This window comes from Pseudochaenichthys georgianus, chromosome 17 (genome assembly GCF_902827115.2).
Source record: "Pseudochaenichthys georgianus chromosome 17, fPseGeo1.2, whole genome shotgun sequence".
NCBI classification, from domain to species: domain Eukaryota; kingdom Metazoa; phylum Chordata; class Actinopteri; order Perciformes; family Channichthyidae; genus Pseudochaenichthys; species Pseudochaenichthys georgianus.
Window position 1 is genome coordinate 23,704,664 of NC_047519.1, and position 21,769 is coordinate 23,726,432.

At 41.0% G+C, this 21,769-nt stretch overlaps 1 protein-coding gene across 3 annotated transcripts in view; it reads right to left on the minus strand.

Annotated features, from left to right (window-relative positions):
• Positions 1-1,158: 1,158 nt before the first annotated feature.
• fgf12a (fibroblast growth factor 12a) overlaps positions 1,159-21,769 on the minus strand; it is a 30,023-nt gene continuing 9,412 nt past the window's right edge. For all 3 annotated transcript variants that reach the window (XM_034105045.2, XM_034105044.2, XM_034105043.2), the window contains 4 exons: positions 19,029-19,139; positions 14,137-14,240; positions 4,990-5,188; positions 1,159-3,997 (listed from right to left, as the gene is read on the minus strand). In XM_034105045.2, the coding sequence (XP_033960936.1) occupies positions 3,882-3,997; positions 4,990-5,188; positions 14,137-14,240; positions 19,029-19,139 (530 nt within the window). In that variant the 3' untranslated portion in view covers positions 1,159-3,881. The remainder of the gene's footprint in view (positions 3,998-4,989; positions 5,189-14,136; positions 14,241-19,028; positions 19,140-21,769) is intronic.

The window sequence follows — 21,769 nt, forward strand, 5'->3', positions numbered from 1 at the left end:
TCTGAACAGATGACCCTGTTTTAGACTGCCAACTCCCGGCTGGTCTCTGAACAGCTGACCTTGACTTGTTTCCGCCCTTAGTCAAAGTTAATCATAGAGGTGGATGCTGTGAACAAGACGGCATATCGATTGTTGTAAAAAACTATTTTTGCTCCGCATTTTTAAGCCTCACATTGGAAGAGCAATGGATTGCCATGAAATGTGCTTTTGTGTTTCCTTAACAAAGAACTGCAATAACTTTGTTCATATCTTAACATTTGGTCCAGCACACAATGAAATGTTTTAAACACTCAGTATTATGACGCTTTTAGAACTTAATCTCAACTCTACTGTATGTTAATGCTCACTGCATTACGTCTTCTAAAATCAGCAAGTTGACATTGTGAGCAGGTTGCACTAAAGCATTAGTGCTACGCCCAAAGCACCGCTGTGCCTATAAGCCTTCTTACAGCCGTCATTATGGCTGTAGACTTCATTTGAGTTTAGGGATTGATGTTAGATAGTGTGTGGTAATGTAATGACGGAGAGATAAAGAGTGTGAAATTCACTAGACGGGAACTTTTCATCTCGCGTCTTTTTTTTGTTCTCTTTGAATTTTTTTCACCCCTTTCCTTTTCAATTTCATTGTGAGTACCTATACATTTGCACTCTTCTCAGCTGTTAACTGAACACACAAAAAGAAAACATACTTCCCCCCCCTCCCATCCTCACAACTCTGCTGTTCTCTGTGCTGCAGCCATCACGCAGCAATGAAGACAAAACCACGTCCTGAAAGTCAGGGGAGCCTTCATCCTCCTCCTCTTCCTCCTCCTCATTCTCCTTGCAGACGGTACGGAAGGTCTGTTTCCATGACGACGGGAGAACTAAGGGTGAAGGAGTGCCATCCCAAAATGACACAGGATTTAGGGGCTGTTGAGAAGATAAATCGCCCCCGGTGTATTAATAGAGGAAGCGGATTGGATTTTCTGAATTTGAAACGCTTAGAAATCTCAAGTTGATGGATTTAGTTTGTCTGCTCATGTCGCTGCTTCTCTTGTTGTTGCAAAGAGTGACATTCATAAAAAATTTAATTCACAAAACATCTGCCAGTCACGATCAACAACACATTGAATCAATCACTGCGTCTAGGTGAACGTTTTTGATAACATAGTCTTTATTCTTAAACAATCACTAACTTCATTCTGATTTTATTATCAATGCATATTTTTTATTTCATCTCACAATTCATAATGCATATATGAGCGTGTTCCAATGCAGTGAAATCATCTGCAAACATAAAAATAATAAATGATACTTAATATCACGTACAACCTAAGCCTTTGGTCACCCTTTCATACATCAATAACCCCCCCCACACAAAAGTGCATTCCTTTACCACTCTCACACATCAAATATTTATACCGCCTTGCTTTAGTCATCCCTTTCTCAAATCCTCTCATCCTGCTGTCAACAGTTGACATCGAGTACATCCAATTTCATGCATTGCTTTGAGTCCACATGTATTTTCATTTGCACCAAAATAAACCTCTATAAAAAGATATTTCTATATGCTGGTCTTGCCTGTTGACTTCCAGTGTCACGTCTGATATACTGTAAGTATCAATGTTATGCTGTAGGTGAGTTGAACTAGTCTACCGTTAGCTATCGCAGGTAACTCGTACCAGCTTAGAACCCAGACCCAAGGTAGAACACCAGATCTATGATAATATATCACTGCGGTTTCTCTGTGCAACTGAATGTGTGCTATTTACTGTACTGTACCAACTTAGCATATGTTTTCCAACCAGATATAGGAGAGACATACAAACTCGCACTAAAATACTGATCAAAATGTTGCATATAAAAGTTCTGGACCTATTCTCCCCGAATTTGAATCAAGTTCTCACCTCAAAATCAAACCAAGATCAACTCCTACAGTCATGCGATGCTCATGCTTTGTCTCGGCTCCTGTATCCCTCTTCCTAAACTAGCTAGCTTAGCTGTACACCACCTCTCTAATAATAAAAACACCATCGACCTCGTCCCGACCTTCTTAAACACCCCACCGGTGGCCAGGCTTTGTGCAACGGCTGCTGGACAAGAAGCGGCCAGCCTTTATGTCTGGCCCCATCTGCGGAACAATTTGTAGGACTTCCTGAGTTAGACAAACTAATTGGGGAATAGAAATGAGCTATGCAACGTACACGGTGTACCAGTCAATTCACCTTGTTTATACAGCCCTGTCAGCATGTTGATTTATGAAAGAGAAGCTTCCTTCACAATGCAGCAAATGGATCATTTCATGGGTCACAAAACCAGGGGGGTGGAGAATCTATTGGTTACCATGTCAGGAAAAACAAACGATAAGGTACTCTCACGGGAATGGTAAGCTATCCCCCCTAACCTGGCTAAATCCAGACTAACTGGCTCCTCAATGAGACATTCTGCTACATTGTGATGGGAAGTCTTAATGGTTATGAACTATATTGAAAACATCACCAAGTCAGGTCAGTGGATTATTAAACAGTCAGGCACCCTGTCCTCCAGTGTTGAGAAAATCTCTAATGCTTTCAGAGTAAAGGTAACAGAAATAGTCTTGAAAACGAATCAACACGTATCCTCACTGCCGGGCCTCCGAAAACAACTTTCATTCCTTCTCTTGCTTGGAAAAAAACAGGAGAACACTTTAGTCCATATATTCAAAGGCATTATTACTGTTACATGGTTTTATTTTGAGAGTTGTTGTTGTATTAGCCTAGCAAACATCAGAGACATTGATCTGTGTTTCTTGAGGTGTAAATGTGAAGTGACCGTTTTTTGGCCATGGCTCATAGTGCTGATGCTGGTCAATATCTTCTCCTTTGCTATCGGAGAGAATACTGTTATTTTATTTTTGTTGACAATGTTGGACATCTCATTACTACCGAATAATCATTGCAAATGTTAAAGAGTATATTGAAGCGATATCAAAACAACTTTCCTTTGACTCAGACTTTTACCTACCTGTACAACTTTCTTTGACAAACACACTTACCACAGGGATGTGTCGTCTGCTTATTATTACTATTATTGAGACTTATACTAGACTGCTCTCTATTATATTGCTTGAATCAGTCTTGTCTCGTCATTGCAGAACAGGGGAGGGGAGTCCATGTTTGAATACTTGAAACATCCCTATCTGTCCTATTAGTCCCGCTTACAGTTCACACCTGAGTAAATTACATCCCACCCTAAGCGCTCTGTTTCCATTGGAGTCCAACACAGAGAACTATCAAATACATTCATTCTTACCCCCACACCAAAGCAGGAAGTGTGACAGTGCATTCAAGATCAAACTATGAGAGAGAAAACATCTGAGTAATTGAAAATAAATTACTTTCTCTAGTCTCAAAACAAAAGAAAGCCAGAATTACCATGATAGTAACTGGGATGATAAAATACAACAGATTAGTAATGATGAAGATGTTACAGCTATTACTGACAACAATAAGACAGTTAAGCATATGAGGGTGCAATATCATTTAGAAAAAGAAACCATTGTATGAAAATTGTACATGTATTAAAGCTTGTTTTTCACAGCATACATTGGAAATGATAGATATGTGTGTGAAGAGAGAGACCACCATTTATTTATTTATCACAGCTTTTTCTCTTTTTTTTGCATAAAATGTTGGTCAAGTCCTGATTGAAAATGTTTAATTTTTCATATATATATATCCTCTGGTTTCATATTAATTCATCTAAAATGTTTTCACAGGCAAGAGTTCAGTTTGTTTTTGTTTTCTTGGGTGTACAGTAGTAGTTCCTCGTCGCCGCAACGCCCCCTTTTTGTTTCAGAGGGGAAGGTGGTGCGGATTTGGGGGGAGGCCACTCCCCCCTGCTGGAAGCCCCTCCCCCCGCTGCTATGTGGAGTCCTGATTGACAGCTTTCCCTCCATTCATGGTGGGGGTCCCTGAGTTCTTCCTGGAGCGCTGCTTGTCCTCTATCTCATGCATTGACGGCTCCCTGTACATACAAACTGTAGTGAAAGTGGAAGGGGAGGAAAGGATAAGGAGGGAAGGAAGGAAGGAGAGGAGACGACAGGACAAAGAGAGCATGAGCTCAGAAAGGGGACAATGGAGAGCAGATTGAAGAGATGGATGGGTAGACAGAGACAAGGTCAGGTGTGAGGCTGGAGGGACAATTATACCAGGCAGGGAATTAGAACACGTAAGCACTTTTTTTTGAGGGACATTGCTTATCAAGTTTTCATGATATTTAAAAATAAACTTGTACCTACAAAAGCTAAAAAAAATACTCAAAACAAAGGAGGTTTTTCCTTAGTGAGTGTTACCACCATAACAATAGACTCTTCAAAACAGTTTAGCAGTTGAGGAAATGCTCATATGTCAATGCAAAGCGGCATCGAGCACACATGAGACTACAAACTTTTCCTTTAATAAACGTCATTGTATTGTTGCATATTATAATTGTATATATCATATGTCCAGTATTATTTCTATTCCTATTGAATATATTATTTTATGGGACTACATCCGAGTTTTTTTTTTATCCTAATAACTGTTGATGTTTACACGTAAAATTATTACCAACCCTAAACCATAAATAGTTTATCCTGTTCTATCTTCAAAGCAATTGCAATGTAGTGTCACTAAAAGATAATTTGTTAAGAACAGTCTCCTGTTTTAAAGTATAATAATATCTGAAATACTAAAACGTGTTAAATGAAGGAATTAAACAGCTTTTCAGTATCTCTCTTGTTTGTTTTCCGGGTTGGTACGATGAAAACAAGGGCATTAAGATGAACATTCACTGCACGCACTACAAAATGTTATTTTGGGCTGGATTAAACAATTTAAGTATATAACTAGTTTTCATACTAGTGTAAGGAAGGAAATCAGATTATTTTTTGGGGGAATCTTTCCTAAAGTAATTCCCAGCAACAAAGAACAAAACAAGCAATACAAAAGATCACTTCAAATCTGTTCCAGGAAACAAGGTTTCTCTTACCTTCGATGGGCCGGGGCACAAAGTGTGACGAGGGTTTAGTCTTCTTGACGCGGTTTCCCTTCATGACTTGCCCCTCCTTGGTGAGGCCGAGGAACCAGGCCCGGCCCGACTCCTGCTGCCGGAACACAGTGGACGAGTAGATCACATAGTAGTTTTCAAAAACGGACTCTTTGAACTTGCACTCCGGCGTGAACATCTCCTGCAAAAAATACAAAAACAAACGAAGGACTGAAGGATATAGATACAGTTTGTACATGTGGGCTTATGAAGATAAAATAAATCCATTATGTTCATATATTAAATGAATGAATGTGTATTTTTTGTAAACACAATACAAAAAAAGAAGGCTGTTTCTGTTTCAGTTTGCCAATATTGGCTCTCTATATCTAGTAGTGTACATTGCCAAGGTCAGTAAATGTACTGTAAACACAGACACACATCCTTGAAATCTAAGTAATGATAGTCTAATTATAATAATGGTGAACAATGGAGGATTGTTATCTCTCTGCTTCATTATCAAAGCAGCAAGTCAAGGAGAAAGTCAAGGGGACACAGGAGGTGGAGAGAACTGACAGGAAAAATAAGGAACCAGCCAGATTTTGGATACACTGTCGGGACGGAGCGCCGTGCCAGAATATTGCCATGACAGTTTGGGACGTGTAAACAATGCTCTTCACTATCTAACCCCTAACAAATATAAGATGCTTTAACATGAGTTTAATGAAGATAGTGGTGGAACTGATCTTTTCAAAATAGGCAAGGAATAGTGTGGCTTAGACTTTTCCAAAAATAAATGTGTAATTAATAAAGCATCTTATTAACGTATGCTGACAAGGTGGATGCCACACCTCCTAACCTTATCCTCTCATCTCTACCCTCCTGCTCAGCTCAATGTTTCCTGACTGATAGAGGCCAAATGAATACCTTACACCAGTCAAATTGAAGGGCGGTGAAGTCATGTGTGTCCAAAACAGATGTGTGTGATGTGGAACAGCTGGCTTGAGGAATTTTGTGCCGTTTCAGTTTAGGCAGGCTTTGTACTGTGTGTGTGTGTGTGTGTGTGTGTGTGTGTGTGTGTGTGTGTGTGTGTGTGTGTGTGTGTGTGTGTGTGTGTGTGTGTGTGTGTGTGTGTGTGTGTGTGTGTGTGTGTGTGTGTGTGTGTGTGTGTGTGTGTGTGTGTGTGTGTGTGTGTGTGTGTGTGTGTGTGTGTGTGTGTGTGTGTGTGTGTGTGTGTGTGTGTGTGTGTGTGTGTGTGTGTGTGTGTGTGTGTGTGTGTGTGTGTGTGTGTGTGTGTGTGTTACTGTATTTCATTTATTAATATATCATGCAGGGTGCTGCGCCCCTTTAAGGTTGTCTCGTTGAGTGACAGCCCAATTCTGCTTCCCGCTGGAGGTACATTTTTATGTGTTTGGGTGTGTATGTGTGTGAGAAAGGAGAAAGAAGAATGAAACAGCGTTTAAAAAAGTTAAAGATAAGGAATGAAGGAGAGACAAGTGTGTGATGGGTTGAGTCACCCATATTACAATGTTTTTTTATCTCAGTTACCTGTTTTACATAGCCATGCCTAGTTCTCGATGGTATTTTTCAACATACTGTATATAAATCTTGAGTTTCCTGCTTAAACCCTCCTCTAAAATCGAACATTACCAACTATAACCAATTAAAAACGATGTTTCTTTACTTGCATAGTATAGCTAAACCAGTCACGGTGTGTGTCACCGCTCATTTATAAGACACAGCAGTTCATAGCAGACTGTGTAAAGGACTCTGGGAAGGTGAGGTCTCATGGGGGGCTGTGTGGAAGCATTTCGCAGGTCAGCAGGGGAGAGGGACAAGATCTGTGAAGAGCAGGCGGCTGACTTTATTTAGTCCCTCTGACACGCTGTCAAACAGCAGACGTCTCTCTGTCGGGATACAGGGGGCAGGTGTGAATATGAGTGGGTAGGGGGGAGACATTGATGCATTACCCACCAGCAGGCTTTGTCCCCTTCTTCATCTGCCAAAATCAGGCCGAGCAGGCACACAAATGCCCCCAACCACCCCCAACACCAACACATTAGAGCGCTCCACTATCCTACCCTTCACAATCAGCCACTTTGCTTTGCTGACACATGGTGGAATCTCCTCCAAATTCATCCACAAGGACAGCACTTTGTTACTGTCTATGAAAAGGCTAGGAGCGTTTTAGAAAGCACCCTGGCTGTGGCATGGGAATGATTGGGTTGGGATGAAAGTGACTTTGAAGTCTTTGACAGAGCACCTTGTTTATGAATGAGTGAGTGGAAATATGAGGCGAAGAGACGGGGTTGGAGTCTCGCGTGATTAATGGGATCTCCTTAATGGCCATGCGTGAACCATAGAATCAAGGAGGGAAGGGGAAGCCGGGAAATACACACTGGCGTATGGCCACGTCCGTCACACATACTCAATGCGACAAACATGTTGTCCCACATTAAAATGCATACCAACAGGTGTGCGCGTTGCTTCCTCTGCCAGGAATAAATAATCAACTAAAGTTGTTACCCCGAACAAGCAAGGAAAATTACAAAAAGACGTGCCACATGTCAGCATTAACAGGCTGTTCTTGGTGGTAGTAGAGTATATACAAGGATGCTTATTTATATTCTGTGGTGCTCTGAAGGAGAAGGGTGAAGGAGTTTTTAGTGAAAATAGGTATGTGAGACTGCTCACTCCCCGCCATAAGTAAGCTAAGGATAAATAAACTCAAAGGGCAAGTGAGAAATGAACAAACTCCATGAATCTGGGGACAGAATATTTAACAGTTTTAACATGTAATATGAATCTTACCAAAGACTGCAAGCTGATCTTTAAAAAAATGAAATAAAATAAATAAATAATTGTGATCCTCTCTATACCAAGCAGAAACATTAAGGTGATGTCAGTGGTGGAAAGTAACTCGGTGCATTTCAACTACTGTACTTTATTACACTTTTAAGGTACTTGAACTTCACTGAAGTATTTAAATGTTTTTCCACTTCATACTTCTTGTACTAGTCAGAGGGAATTGTTTTACTCAACCACTTTTTAGGAGCTGTAGTTACTTAACAGATTCAGATTAATAATACATACATATTATTAAATGATGTATTAATATGGTTAAAGATAAGACTGTATTGATCCCTTGGTGAAAGCTCTCTGGCTTTATGTAACAAAGAAAAGCTCTTTATCCGCAGCAACATCAAAGAAATGCATATGAATGCATCAATAATTCACTGAGGTAATACACATTATTCTAAATTGGACCACTCTGCATAACGAGTAGCTCTACTTTAGGTACTTGATGCTAATACTTTAAGAACATTTCGATTGCAAGACCTTTACTTAAAGCAGACTATTCTACACTGCTACTTAAACTACAGCATATTACTTCGTCCACCACTCTGTGATGTAACACACAGATGTGCTGACTGCACAGAGATGCCAATTTGTAGTTCATGTGTGTCATGAAATATGAAAATGAAAAAACAAACGGGTGAAACAAGATGCAGGGAAGAGTGGCGGACACTTTGAGGGACATTTACATCTGTTGCTAGCTATACCTGCACATCCAATCAAGTGATGTAATGGTAACAGGAAGTTATATTAACAAACGAGTGGGTCTATCGAAGTGGGGGTATGTGCGAACAAAACTGGCCAACAGGAAAGATGTTTGCCATTCAAAACCAGGATTTGAAGTTAACAATGAAGTTTGAAAATGTACAAATTGGCTTGACAACGATGGGAAAAGCACTGAACACATTTCCAAGATCTCTGAAACATTAACACTTTAATATTGGTGAGAAACTGTGTGGATCTGTTTCTCTATATTTCCGGATATATAAAGCCTTTTTTAGACAATTTCAAAGACAAAACCCCAACAACAAAATCCCTGATGATGCAGAACATGGAAAAGACATGACTAAGGTGATAATTGTGTTTTTAGTCCTGGGACCTTGTGGAAGGTGGGTTGTGCAGATGTAGGGAAATTAAAATGGAACAGAAAGAAATATGGGCCTGAGCCGCTGCTGAGGTTTGGCCTCAGTGAAAATCACAGGCCTGCCATGGATCTCCCGGAGAGCTCATTATTATTCTGAGAGAGACTCAGGTCGGGGATTGTCTCGACGTTACTTAAACTGAACAACTCTTTATTCTTTCTGTTTCTATCCGTCTCCTCCCCTCCCTGTTGATCTCTCTCTCTCTGTCTCACCCTGTAAGCCAATCACATAAAAAAACAGTCCCTTTACCTTCCCCAGGAGAGGACATTCATGGTTAACGGCAAAATCCAACAATAAAGATTTCCAATGCTCTGAATCTCAGATTTTCTCATCTTCATTACTTCCTTTATTTATCTTCCAAGAGCAACTTAATTGATTATATGTCATTAGCACAAGCAACATACATGCAACTTTATAATTTGCATGTAGACTAGTGCTTAACGGCAACATTTAGAAAGTAATCACCCTCAAAATGTAGATTAGAGTTTAGTTAAGGACATTTTTCAATCAAAAACACCTATTGGCTGTTGTCAGTGTCTCAAATACAATCTCCTTTAAGTATTTTTGTTCAACCTGGTTTGGGGGAAAGACAAACTTTTCTCAAAATAACATTGTCATTTGTCCACAGTGCTGTCTGACCTTCCACACCATCTCTTTCTCGGTCTCAAGGTCTTTACTTCGACACATTATCCATTTTCTGTAAAATATTGAAAAAGCAGTCAAATTGGTAGCTGATTGAAATAAAGAGTAAGTTCAGATGGTGTGTGTGTGTGTGTGTGTGTGTGTGTGTGTGTGTGTGTGTGTGTGTGTGTGTGTGTGTGTGTGTGTGTGTGTGTGTGTGTGTGTGTGTGTGTGTGTGTGTGTGTGTGTGTGTGTGTGTGTGTGTGTGTGTGTGTGTGTGTGTGTGTGTGTGTGTGTGTGTGTGTGTGTGTGTGTGTGTGTGTGTGTGTGTGTGTGTGTGTGTGTGTGTGTGTGTGTGTGTGTGTGGCTATAGGCCGTTATGTCAGTCTGAGAGATAAGTTAGATAATTAGAGAGAGAGAGAGAGAGAACACACACAGTGGTTACAGCTGTGCAGCAAACTGGGTCATATTGAGAAGAGTTATAAATAATAGAAGGGAGCTCTTCATTGTAGATGCTCAGCCCCCACGCACTTCATCGCTAAACACTCCACACAAGTATTTTCATCCTGCTCACCCCTCGGCTACATCAGTTTCCGTTCAGCCTCAAAAGTGAGCTCTGCAGAAACAGCAAGAAAGCCAACGAGCGACCAACATGTGCACGTGCGCCTTAATGATCAACGGTGACAGTAAACTAACTCGCTAGATACCTGACAGCTAGATGAAAGACGGAGAACACAACGACTCCGAATCATCTCTTCAAAAGACAAAGCATGTCGCATTGCCTTACTAACAAGACAGCATGGGGGGAAGTAGAAAAAGAGAAGGAGGAAAGCCCTCAGTAATGATCTCCCTGTGGGGTGGGTGGGGGGGGGGGGGGGTGATCTCAGATATTAAGAAGAGAAAACAAGACAACAAAAAAACAGAAGTGTAACTGTGGACCGAGAAGAAGGGGGAAAGTGACTAAAGGCAAATAATACTAAAAGTAAATGTGTAAGAAAGTAAGTGTGAGAAGAGGACTCATCTTATAGCTGTGATTGCACCCCAAGAAATCTCATAAACGTGTGAACAAAAAACATTATTGTTCCTCCCCCTATAGTCCTCTTTCAATACATCTATCACAAACACAATCTGCTTGGTAAATTAAACTAAGCTATTTGAGCTATGCGTGTTGTTGCCTGAGAGTGCATTAACTGCAAGGATTCATTAAAAATGGCCTTTCAAACAGGCTATGCACCCACCCCCTGCTATCCTCTATCTATGATCAAAAGGGCAAACATATGTACAGCTGCCAATAAAAATGATGTCTAATAACACACAGTCATGTTTGTAGTCTGTCGCAAATGCTGACTTCATCAAATGTGTGGGTGTATGTGAGAGGGCGGGGTCATACTGTATCCCCAACTAGGAGTCAATTTCCTAAATTAAATATTGTGGTTTGATTACACTTCAATTGAAGTAGATATGTGGGTGGAGGGTTATTACAAGCCTCATAGTAGGCCTGTGAATTGTGCACTTGAGCATTAAGTTATGAATGAATCCGTCTACCTCGGTGACGGTGAGTCATAACAGCATTCCTATTTATTGTACGTCCTTCTCTAAACTTGTGAGTGCTCATACATCTGTCGAGTTTTGCACAAGTTGGACTGTGTGAAAGTGCTGAGAAATGATGGCTCTGAATATATTAGAAAAAAAGCATGTACACAACATTATATCAAATACCAGATACAAATGAGCTTTCAACTAACTGTTGTGAAATTACTTTTAGTTGTTCTCGGTTCCTGTAAAAATGTACGATAAAATAGAAATGTTTGTTGTTACCGCAGCCCACCCATCCTTTTTTTTTTTCAACTGTAACACTATCTTCAACTGGATTAGGAATCACAAGACTGACGGTTATATAACCATGCCAACTAGGGATATCTTCCTGTCTGATGGTCCCCCCCCCCCACCCCCCTATTTCTTACTTGCTCTCTCTCATTTCCACTAACATGCTCCAGAAGCATGTCTTCATCCTCAATGCAACGTCTACGACTTAATGTTTTCTCAAACTACAATACAATACAACTTTATTTATAAAGCACTTTAAACCTCCAGACCAAAGTGCTGTACAGGCAAATAGATAAAACACAGCTCAGCTCACACACCATAAAACAAGTACAAGTAAAAACAAAAAACAATTTAAATGCAAAAAAAGCAACACTCTAAAAGATGTTGAAACGCCAAATGTTAAAACGCTAAGGAGAAGAGGTGGGTTTTAAGAAGCGATTTAAAAGCAGGCAGTGTGGAGGCCTGTCTGATCTCCAGGGGCAGAGCGTTCCACAGTTTGGGAGCCGCTACAGAGAAGCAACGGTCCCCTCTGAGCTTTGACCTGGTTTTAGGCACATTCAGGAGCAGTTGGTCCGCTGACCTGAGAGGGCGGTTCGGCGTGTAATGCTGTAGCAGCACAGCAAGGTATGGTGGGGTCATGCCATTAAGGGATTTAAAAGTAAATAAAAGAATTTTAAAATGGATCCTAAAATAAATTGGCAGCCAGTGGAGAGAAGCTAAAACAGGGGAAATGTGGTCAAACTTCCGTGTGCCAGTTAAGAGCCTTGCTGCAGCATTTTGCACCCGCTGCAGTCGTGCGAGCGAGGACCCACTGACCCCCATGTAGAGAGAGTTACAGTAGTCCAGCCGGGTGGTGACAAAGGCATGGACTACTGTCTCAAACTGCCGTCTGGAGAGAAAAGGTTTTACTTTCGCTAGCTGCCTCAGGTGATAAAAGCTCGTTTTTACCACCGACTTAATCTGACTCTCAAGTTTGAGTTCACGGTCCATTTTAATACCAAGGTTCGTAACTGTGGGCTTGGTGTACTGATGCAAGGGACCCAGGTCTACAGAAGTGGTGTCAGTGGTGCTACCAAAAACCATTACTTCTGTTTTTCCTTCATTGAGTTTAAGGAAATTGCACGCCATCCAGGCTTTTATGTCATCTAGGCACTTTAGCAGTGGGCTAATTAAGTAACCCTCCTTCTTTGTTAGAGGGACATAAATCTGGCTATCGTCAGCATAGCAGTGGAATGCGATGCCGTGCTTTCTAAAAATGGACCCAAGAGGGAGCAAATAGAGGGAGAATAGCAGGGGGCCTAATACTGAGCCCTGTGGGACCCCATACAGGAGTGGAGCAGAGGATGACTCGGAGTCACCAAGGCTGACAGAGAAAGTTCTGTCCTTCAAATATGACCTGAACCATTCCAGGGCTGTTCCCTCAATGCCCACCCACTTTTCCAAGCGGGAGATCAGGATGTCATGGTCGACTGTATCGAAAGCAGCATTTAAGTCAATAAGTAGGAGCACAACGCAGTCCCCAGAGTCAGTAAATAAAAGGATGTCATTAAAGACTCTTAAAAGCGCTGTTTCAGTGCTGTGCATAGTTTTAAAACCGGATTGGAAAACTTTGACTCTCGACAATCTTCTCCAGGATCTTTGACATAAAAGGCATTTTGGAAATGGGCCTAAAATTAGCCAGAACTGTGGGATCCAGGCTGGGTTTTTTAATACGAGGTTGCACTACTGCATGCTTCAGGTTTTCGGGGACCTTCCCTGAGAGCAGGCTGCTGTTTAAAACTGCCAGCACAGATGGTCCAACAGTGGGGAAAACCTCTTTAAAAAGTCGAGGTGCGACAGGGTCATTTGGAGAACCAGAGGGCTTTAACTTGGAGACAATCTCCTGTACAAAAGACAGAGCTACATGCTCAAACTGATTAAAGACAGCAGAACACGGTGCAGGAACTGAGGGGTCAATTGCAGGAGCAGAGATTTGAGCTCTAGTGGAGTTTACCTTATTAATGAAAAAGTGAAGAAAATCTTCACAGACCGCGGTAGTGGTCTCCATAGAGCTATTCTGGGGCGCATTAAGGACCAAATCAATAGTCTGGAACAGAACGCGTGGCTTATGACGATTTGACAGAAAGATGTCAGATAAAAGTTTGCTTTTTGCCTCCTTCACAGTGATCTGACATCTGTGACTGGGTCCACCCCCGCCTGTGCATCTGCCACCCACACTAACCTAAAGCTTCTCATATCTCTACACTGCAAATACAATATCCTTCTGACCAATATTTACTCCCCCACTAAGTCTCGAAATAACTTTTTTTTATATTTCATTCTTTCACAACAGCAAAAATCCCTAATATCATGTTGAAAAAGTTAAACAAAGCAAACAACAGCAGCTATATAAGCTTCCGTTATTAGCCAGAAAAAGAAGATGAGACCATTTTAAAAGGACTGAGCACTGAACTTGATGTTAAATTAAATGTAAAACATGCGCGGTGCTGCTTCCACTACAAAGGGGGGGAATCAGTGCTGCACAGCAACACAAAGGCACATCTGAAGAGCTCTCAAATGGAGGGGAGATGAAAGGCTTTAGAAGAGTCTTTGCTGCAGTGGGATATTAAGGGAGACAACAAACAGAACAAAACACAACACATGTCAATTAAAAAATACTGTTAATGCACAACCTGTGCTACTGCTGCTAGGGGTTGTATCTTACCGAGCTGTAAAGCATGCCCTCGCCATTCATGCCAATGTATAAGCCACTCTTCAGTCCCTGGATGGCCACCACTCTCAGCCCCACAGGAATAAGATTAAACAGAGCTGCAGAACAGACAGGGGGGGGAAGGGACAGAGGAACAAAGAGACAGAGGCAAATGAGACACGTCAATTGAGTTTCTGTGATCTATCTAAAGCAGGAATCCAAAACGTTCTGGTGGAGAAAAAGAGGGCAAAGCATCTAACAAGCATTAACGTTTTGTACAAATTACCCCCCCACCCAAATGTCCTCAACCAATCAGACAACATATCAGATATTTTGCTAAAGGGATGAAATTACACGTATGACACAGATTTGCAAAAACAAAAGTACTTTCACCTGCGCTTATATTTAAGTGACTTTGTGGAACAACTCTGGTTTGAACTGACATCATTCTCATTAGGTGGCAGCTAGACCATTGCTAATTTTTGCACATTTAAAGCTCCTGGAAATTTGGTTTAAAATCTGAAATATTTCTCTATAACATTAACTCTTCATGGGCAATTTTTTTTAGGCATAATTTATTTTAAAAGAAACGTTTGTGTGTGGTATGATCAGTTATAACTTATAACCAAATGCTGATTGGTGCGCCTCATTTGGTGACATCACCTCTTAACAACTGAGCCCCGTCCACTTGAAAAGCAGTTACATTGGACACCCTCTAACAGTAATAAGCTGGTCAATTATTTTCAGGGCACGAATATGATTATGCAGATGCAACCACGTTGTATTTAGAAAAGTTTGGTCTCAAATGTTATAGCCAATTTTGTCAGGTCTTTTTTTATTGGCAGTATTGCGATCTCTGTAGGTAAGTTATCGAATATGAGGACTGTGACTTTCATGGGCTTTGGTGTGATGAAGGTGTGAGGATACTCTATACTCACTGTATTGTTGGGATGATTGTTCTGCAAGTGGTGATGGGGTCTATCAGATAAAGCTGGCAGGGGCGAGAGGAGACGTGCCAACATGGGTCTGTCCTCCGAGCAGATTCAATTTCACTCAATAAATATTGACGTGCTGCTTTTGCCTGCCAATGGTTTAACTCTGCCCTTTGGCTGCTGGTATGCAAGATACACATTAGCCAGTCTTGCAGTTATGGATACCCTTGTGGGGCTGTTTGGGTTGCTGTGGCAGAATTTGAGTCCATTAGCAAATTTACATTTTGATTTCTCAGGCTTCTCAATCCCTTTTTCATAACTTTTCTGTCATAACTATCTCCTTCCCCTCCGTCTGCTCTTTTGCTCCTATTTCCATTTGCCTTTCAAGGCTGCTGCCTTTGTCGGTCCAATGACTGTCAGTGTCTCTCAGAGGCACCGTCCACAGTTCAGTCACGTAGCACTAAAACCCAGGAGTTTTTCACCCCGACGCACCTCCACCGATAAAAACATATTCTACCTTTTTCTGAGCAATCATTCTTGCAATAGGCCCTTCAAAAGATTCCCCATAATAGCTTAGCTTGAAAAGTATGGCAGGTTAATCCACTATTGTGCTTGATTATGACCTGCCATTCCTGCCAATGTATTACACATCTGACAGGAGCTGTCAATCAGCTTCCTTCTAAAAGTCCAGCTTTTCTATTTGCAGCTCCAGTGGTTGATGGATGCCGTAATTACTACTGTTAAAGTACCTGTCTGAAGGTAATTCCTCTTCCTTTTCAACCACAATCCTATGCCTCTGAGTAAAAGAGCAGGTAGGATTGTGAAGGTACAGAGTTGGCAGACTACCGGGGATCTTCTATCATCAAAGGGCCAGACAAAACGGGTTCAAACAACCCAATAAAGCGAACTCCTTAGAACTGTTGAGTCTTTCAGTGAGGCAGTAATCGGCTACAAGCAAATCCTGCAGGTAGGCTAAAGGAACTGCATTTGATGTGAGAAATACTGGCGCAGCAGGAAATAAACCCTGCAGGAAAGGTTTAGAGAAACACCGAGCCAAACTCCATATCCCAAGGGCACCTCTCCAAATCCAGAAAGAAATGCAAACCCAAAGATGGGAGAGCTGGTTCATGCAGTACAGGCCTGTTCTCTATGCCAGGGGTGTCCAAACTACGGCCCGGGAGCCAAATGCGGCCCCCGGACCATTTTGAATCCGCCCTTGGCAAATTCAAAAAGTATAATGGAATATGGCCCACAAATGAAACTTTGGCTTGTCTTATAATGTACTTCTTAAATATAAATGTAAAAAGATATTACACAGTAGTATTCATGTGTTATTAAGATCCTTTTTCAAATAAATTCAGTCAATTCAAGTAGGAAACATTTTCTAACATATCTTAGTTGCTACGAAAAAAGCCCAATGATTTACTTTCAAACTTGAAATACACCCTTCCTATTTCTCCTTATTATAATCAACCCGAGGCTTCTGTTTTAAGGGATGAGCTGCCAACACTCACGAGCATCATTTACCTACATTTGATTGATTTTTCTAACTTATAACTGAACTTATGAGGCAATATACCTCTAGTGAGTGGCCCAGCTCTTCGTATATGTTTCTGTACGTGGTCCTCGGTGAAAAAAGTTTGGACACCCCTGGTCTATGCTCTTATATGCAGTATAAAGGACTGGCTTATCTATAGCCAGTTGAGCAGCACTTGAAACGATTGGCTCTTTGAAACCTGATGTTCTTATATGATTCTGTTTTCCTCAAGGTTGTGTCTTCCTGGTCGAATGTACTTATTGTAAGTCGCTTTGGATAAAAGCGTCAGCTAAATGCAATGTAATGTAATGTAATGTAATGTAATGTAATGTAATGTATTTTAATAGTGTCTTACATTTCATTTTGGTGAAACTCCTCCTTCATGCCAGACTTGATAAAGTACTTGCTCTGTCCCATCCATCAACCAGGAGCATCAGAGACAGATGGAGTGTGAATGCCTGATACTGCAGGTGTCTCATAACCAGCAATATCTTATTATACGGGTAATTACTGCAGGCAATCAACTGATGACAATCAAATTAATAACTGCTCAAATTTGAACATGGGTCTTAATTAATTGCATAGTGTTTCACAGCCCTTGCAGTTAGTTAAGCGCCAGTCATGCTTACCACCACAGTTTGAAATGCTGTAAACTACTTTTCAAAATGCACTGAATTATTTGGGGACAAACAAGTGTTTCATTGAAGCAGAATTCAATTTATTTGCAATGCATCGCCCAAGCTAAAACTGCCTGCTGCTCAGTTATGTTCCTGTCTCAGCACTTGTGATCCAGCTCAGAAATATAGCAAATAATAAAAAATGGAATTGAAAAGCACTCCGGCCTCAGGTTGCACCTAGCATGCAAGCGCTGCCATGCTCCTCAATCCCATCAGTTCCACTGAACCTCCCCTAAAACTAAATGACTGTATTCCATGTGCCTCTGCTGAAGATGCTGCAGGTCAGAGGTTGGTGTGGCTCGAGGGCGGGGGTAATCTATTATTCTGATAATCCAGCCGGGGGAATCGATAGTGCAGTGCACGATCTGAATACCAAATGTTCCACTTCTATCTCTCATCATTTCATTCTTTCTGTCTCTATCACTGTAGTCCAAACACATGCCTCTCATCTTGAGGCTTCTCATAGAGAGAATTATTCATTGGGTACAAACGGGGAAGGTGGTATTTTTAGTATCCTCTGGCTGAATTATTCACTGCATTTCTCCATCCCTGAGCCAGTGGGATTGCTTAACAAGAGGATTACCTAGGGCTGGGGAAACCCTCACATACAACAGGAGCCTCATAAGCCTAAACCTTTACAACACATTGCAGGTGCCAAAAAGTGTTATATGAGCAAATGTGGAAGCGCATTGTATGAATGATTTCCCCTTTCCTTTTTTCATGCAGCAATCCTTTTTGTCCCAGAGACCCTGTCCTTATGATATAAGTACTGAAGATCTATCTTCTCATAAAATATAAAACGACGAGTGACAGGGAGCGTCCGTTCTTTTCACTGCATGACTGCTACAGTCCAGCAGCTTTGGCTCGGGTTTCCTTTAAGATTGACAGCCTGAGAAGAAAGGTCATGATTGGTTTCCTGTCTGGCTCCGCTCCAGACTGGGAGTGTCGTCATTATCGCTTTGACGACCATTCTCTGCTGACACATATCTCTTCCTTGATCAGTTACTTCCCATAGGACATGGTTACAACAGCCTATATGTTTTAATATAGAAGACACTGCTGTTTTTTGCTTTTTCAGCTCCTGTGAGAGCAGAGAGGGTGTGAAAGCTTTAGGGGGCTATCTCCTGGAGACAATTTATCCACTGGTAGTCCACTTTGGAAATTCGATCTATGGAGAAATGTTGTAGTGAAGTGGCTCAGGGAGGGAACTTTGTGACTAGCAGTGTAGATGTGGTGCTCAGTTGTTTCAGGCGATATTTGTTTTAAGTATGGAATTCCTCCCGTGATAATCACACACGCTCCTGAACCAAATCAATCAAAACGATGTGACACTTAAAATCATGCAGTGTACACAGCAGAAGTGTTTTTCTTAGAGAGCTCCAGGCAGGGATATTGGGTTTCATTTTACTTCAGGATAGAGTGTTGAATAAATATTTACTGTGAAAGGTATAATGGAGAATTGGATAAGAATTCTTAATCCATCTGAGTAGGTTTTTACACATGTATGTCTAGTTACATCATGCATACAATTACATAAAAGAAAAAAAAGGCTCTGCCCTGTGGCATTTGGTGAATACTTCCCTTTTTAAATTTGGATTGATAATCCAATTCAACAAGACCATCTTAAATTCACATTTAACAGTGTTAAATCAGTTATGTAAGAATTAAAAAACATAGCACAGATATGTTATATAATGCAGTGACTATTTGCCATTAAGTGATTTAGGCTGGAAATGGTAGCTTCCATAACGCTCCACTCACTGTTGTCGCTGTTCTCGTCCTTGCTGCCGTCGATGGTTCCATCCGGCTTCATCTGCAGGTAGAAGCCCTGCTGGCTGAACAGTCGTGTCACGATGCCTTTCAGCTGTGGCTCTGAAACACGCACACACACACACACACACGACACGTACACAAAAACCGCCGACCAAGCCACAGCCCCATCCCCAACAAGTATGTGTCAGAACAGCATTCTCATAACTGTGACAGAATCACACAAAAGAGTTTATACCTGTGTTTGTACACTCACAGCTCTTCATATCAAAGAAAAATGCTGAAATGTTTAACAAACACGTGTTTCACAAACATAAAATGAACAGTCTTTAATTAAGTAAAGGCGACAAGATGGTTGTGGGAGTTGGAGTGTACCAGCAGAGCAATAATACTTTTTAACATTAAAATTCCAATTACCGGTTTGTGTTTTTACATCTGATAAATCAAATACTTTTTGAATTGCATGATTTATTTACAGAATTAAATTTATTTATTTATTTAGTGAATATTTGTGATTAACCATTTAGGAAGTGTTGTTGTTCTTTTGGCACAATCCAGCCCTCCGGAGTTTACTTATTACAAAAAACTTAAACGTACAGCACCATAATAAATCACATACCAGCTGTTTAATATCAATTTGACTATGATGGACAGTTTATAATGAGTCATCTGTTGCACCACAAAATAAAAAATCTTTATCTTTTATCTTGGCTGGAAGGCCTCACAATGAGACCACCATGACAGAAAATCTATGAGAATGCTAATACTTTCAAATGTTGCATCATTTGGCAACCATATTTTGTAATGTACACTGACATGCCAATGGTTTCTTTATTTGGTATGAAGCAACTGTGCAGTTTTGGGTTGATATGACTTATATTCCATGAAGGAGAAGAGGAGTGTTAACGAGCAACATGTTCTCCACAAATGATTCCGGCTCTTTTTTTGTTTCATAGAGTTTTTTTCATTGCATTAACCCTGAACCGACCTCCAACTTTGAGGCTACGACATCTGGCAGCGGGCCAGGGTGCTGCTCGAAGCGTTCGGCACTTCAGGGGAGCAGGTTGAGACAAGGATTAGTTATGGGCAAAGAAAGACTCTCTGCCACAGGCAATGCCAGTAAAAAAAAAATGTTTTAACAAACGGTCTCTGCGGTCTATCCAACGTTCAGGAAATATTCTTTTTTAAAGCAGTAGTCAGATGACAACATTAGTGTACATATGGGTTGCGACTTTTGCCAAGAACAGTAGAGGGCTAAATGTGGTTTGCCATATAAAAGAAAAAAACAGACTATGTATAAATATTCCTATTTTTCCTAAGTTTTACTTTGAATAAAGAAACACTACAGTAGAACAGAAATGCGTAGGTTTTTGCAATTGCAGAGATTTGCAGACACGCTCCAATGAAAAAAGACATCAACTCAGATGCTGGGTGATACTTATCCTTTGTTTATTCTTGGCTTGACAAAAGAAGCAAATTATGTGTTTTGTCTAAATGTAATTGGTACTGCAGTTTAATTGTGTGTGGCTAGATTCACATCCAGTCACAGAAAATTGCTGTTTTGCACGGCTTACAACATGTTCTGATAAATGATGCATGGGATTGCAAGAAAGAAATATGAGTGAGTCTGACTTTCCTCCAAGGTGTTAAGAAGACATGGAGGTCATGCAATTCCAGTCTGGCATAAAAAAACAAACAAAACATATGTAAACTTGGTATCAGGAGAGAAAAAAATCCAAGTTTTAGCCAGATCTGTCTTCAACAGAAACAGCAGATGTTAAGACTTCACTTGCAACTGACCACTTCAATAATTAACTGTGCTTCTTCTTTTTTTATATTTGACAGAAGACAATGTGGAAGGAGATCCCTGAGAGAGTTTATGAAGGGTGGTGACTCTGAACGAGAGTGGGTTAATCTCAACTGTAGATCATCCTGACCATCAGTCCCCAACTCACCTACCCCTGGGATGGGGCCATCCATTCTTGGGACAGGCCCTTCATCATCCATCACAGGCAGGGTGAGGAGAATGTGTGTTTGTACTTATGTGTGTGTGTGAAAGCACATGGGAAAGTACACATCAGTAAATCACATGTGATAACTACTCTTCCATAAATTAAGACCTCAACATGGGCCCCGGTGTTGCTGACAGCTCATGGGTTCCAATCATTTAGCAGAGAAGTGAACTGTGTGTGTTTGTGTGCAGGTATACGCAGGCTTCAAGCCAAACTGCACGTGTTTGTGCATAAAATATGTCTTTCAGTGGCAACATAGAGTAAATCATCCTCTTTGTGTGCGTGGGCCGTTAAAACCTCAATAAATGTACTTCATACCAATACAGAAGGACAAAAACATTTAGGTACGTCGACAAATGGCGTCATGACCATGAAATGGTGAATGATCACCTGTACGTACACCTGTATAAAGTGTTTGACAGGGAGAAACACAACAAATCCATATACACCAAAATACACCATAAGAACCTCTACTACACTTAAACAACAGAAGACATATATTTACAGACACAGAACAAGTAACGAGGATAAAGACTGATCCGACACTGACTGACGGAGAGAATGAGGCAGGAACGACATGAGAAGAGGCAGAGCCAAAGACAAAGATAGAGAAAAGACAGAGGAGCAACAAACGGCTAGCTATAGGAAAGCTTTAGCTACGAGAAATAACATAAAGTACGAAAGTAAGCTTAAGAAATCCAATCAAGCCACACAGAAGGA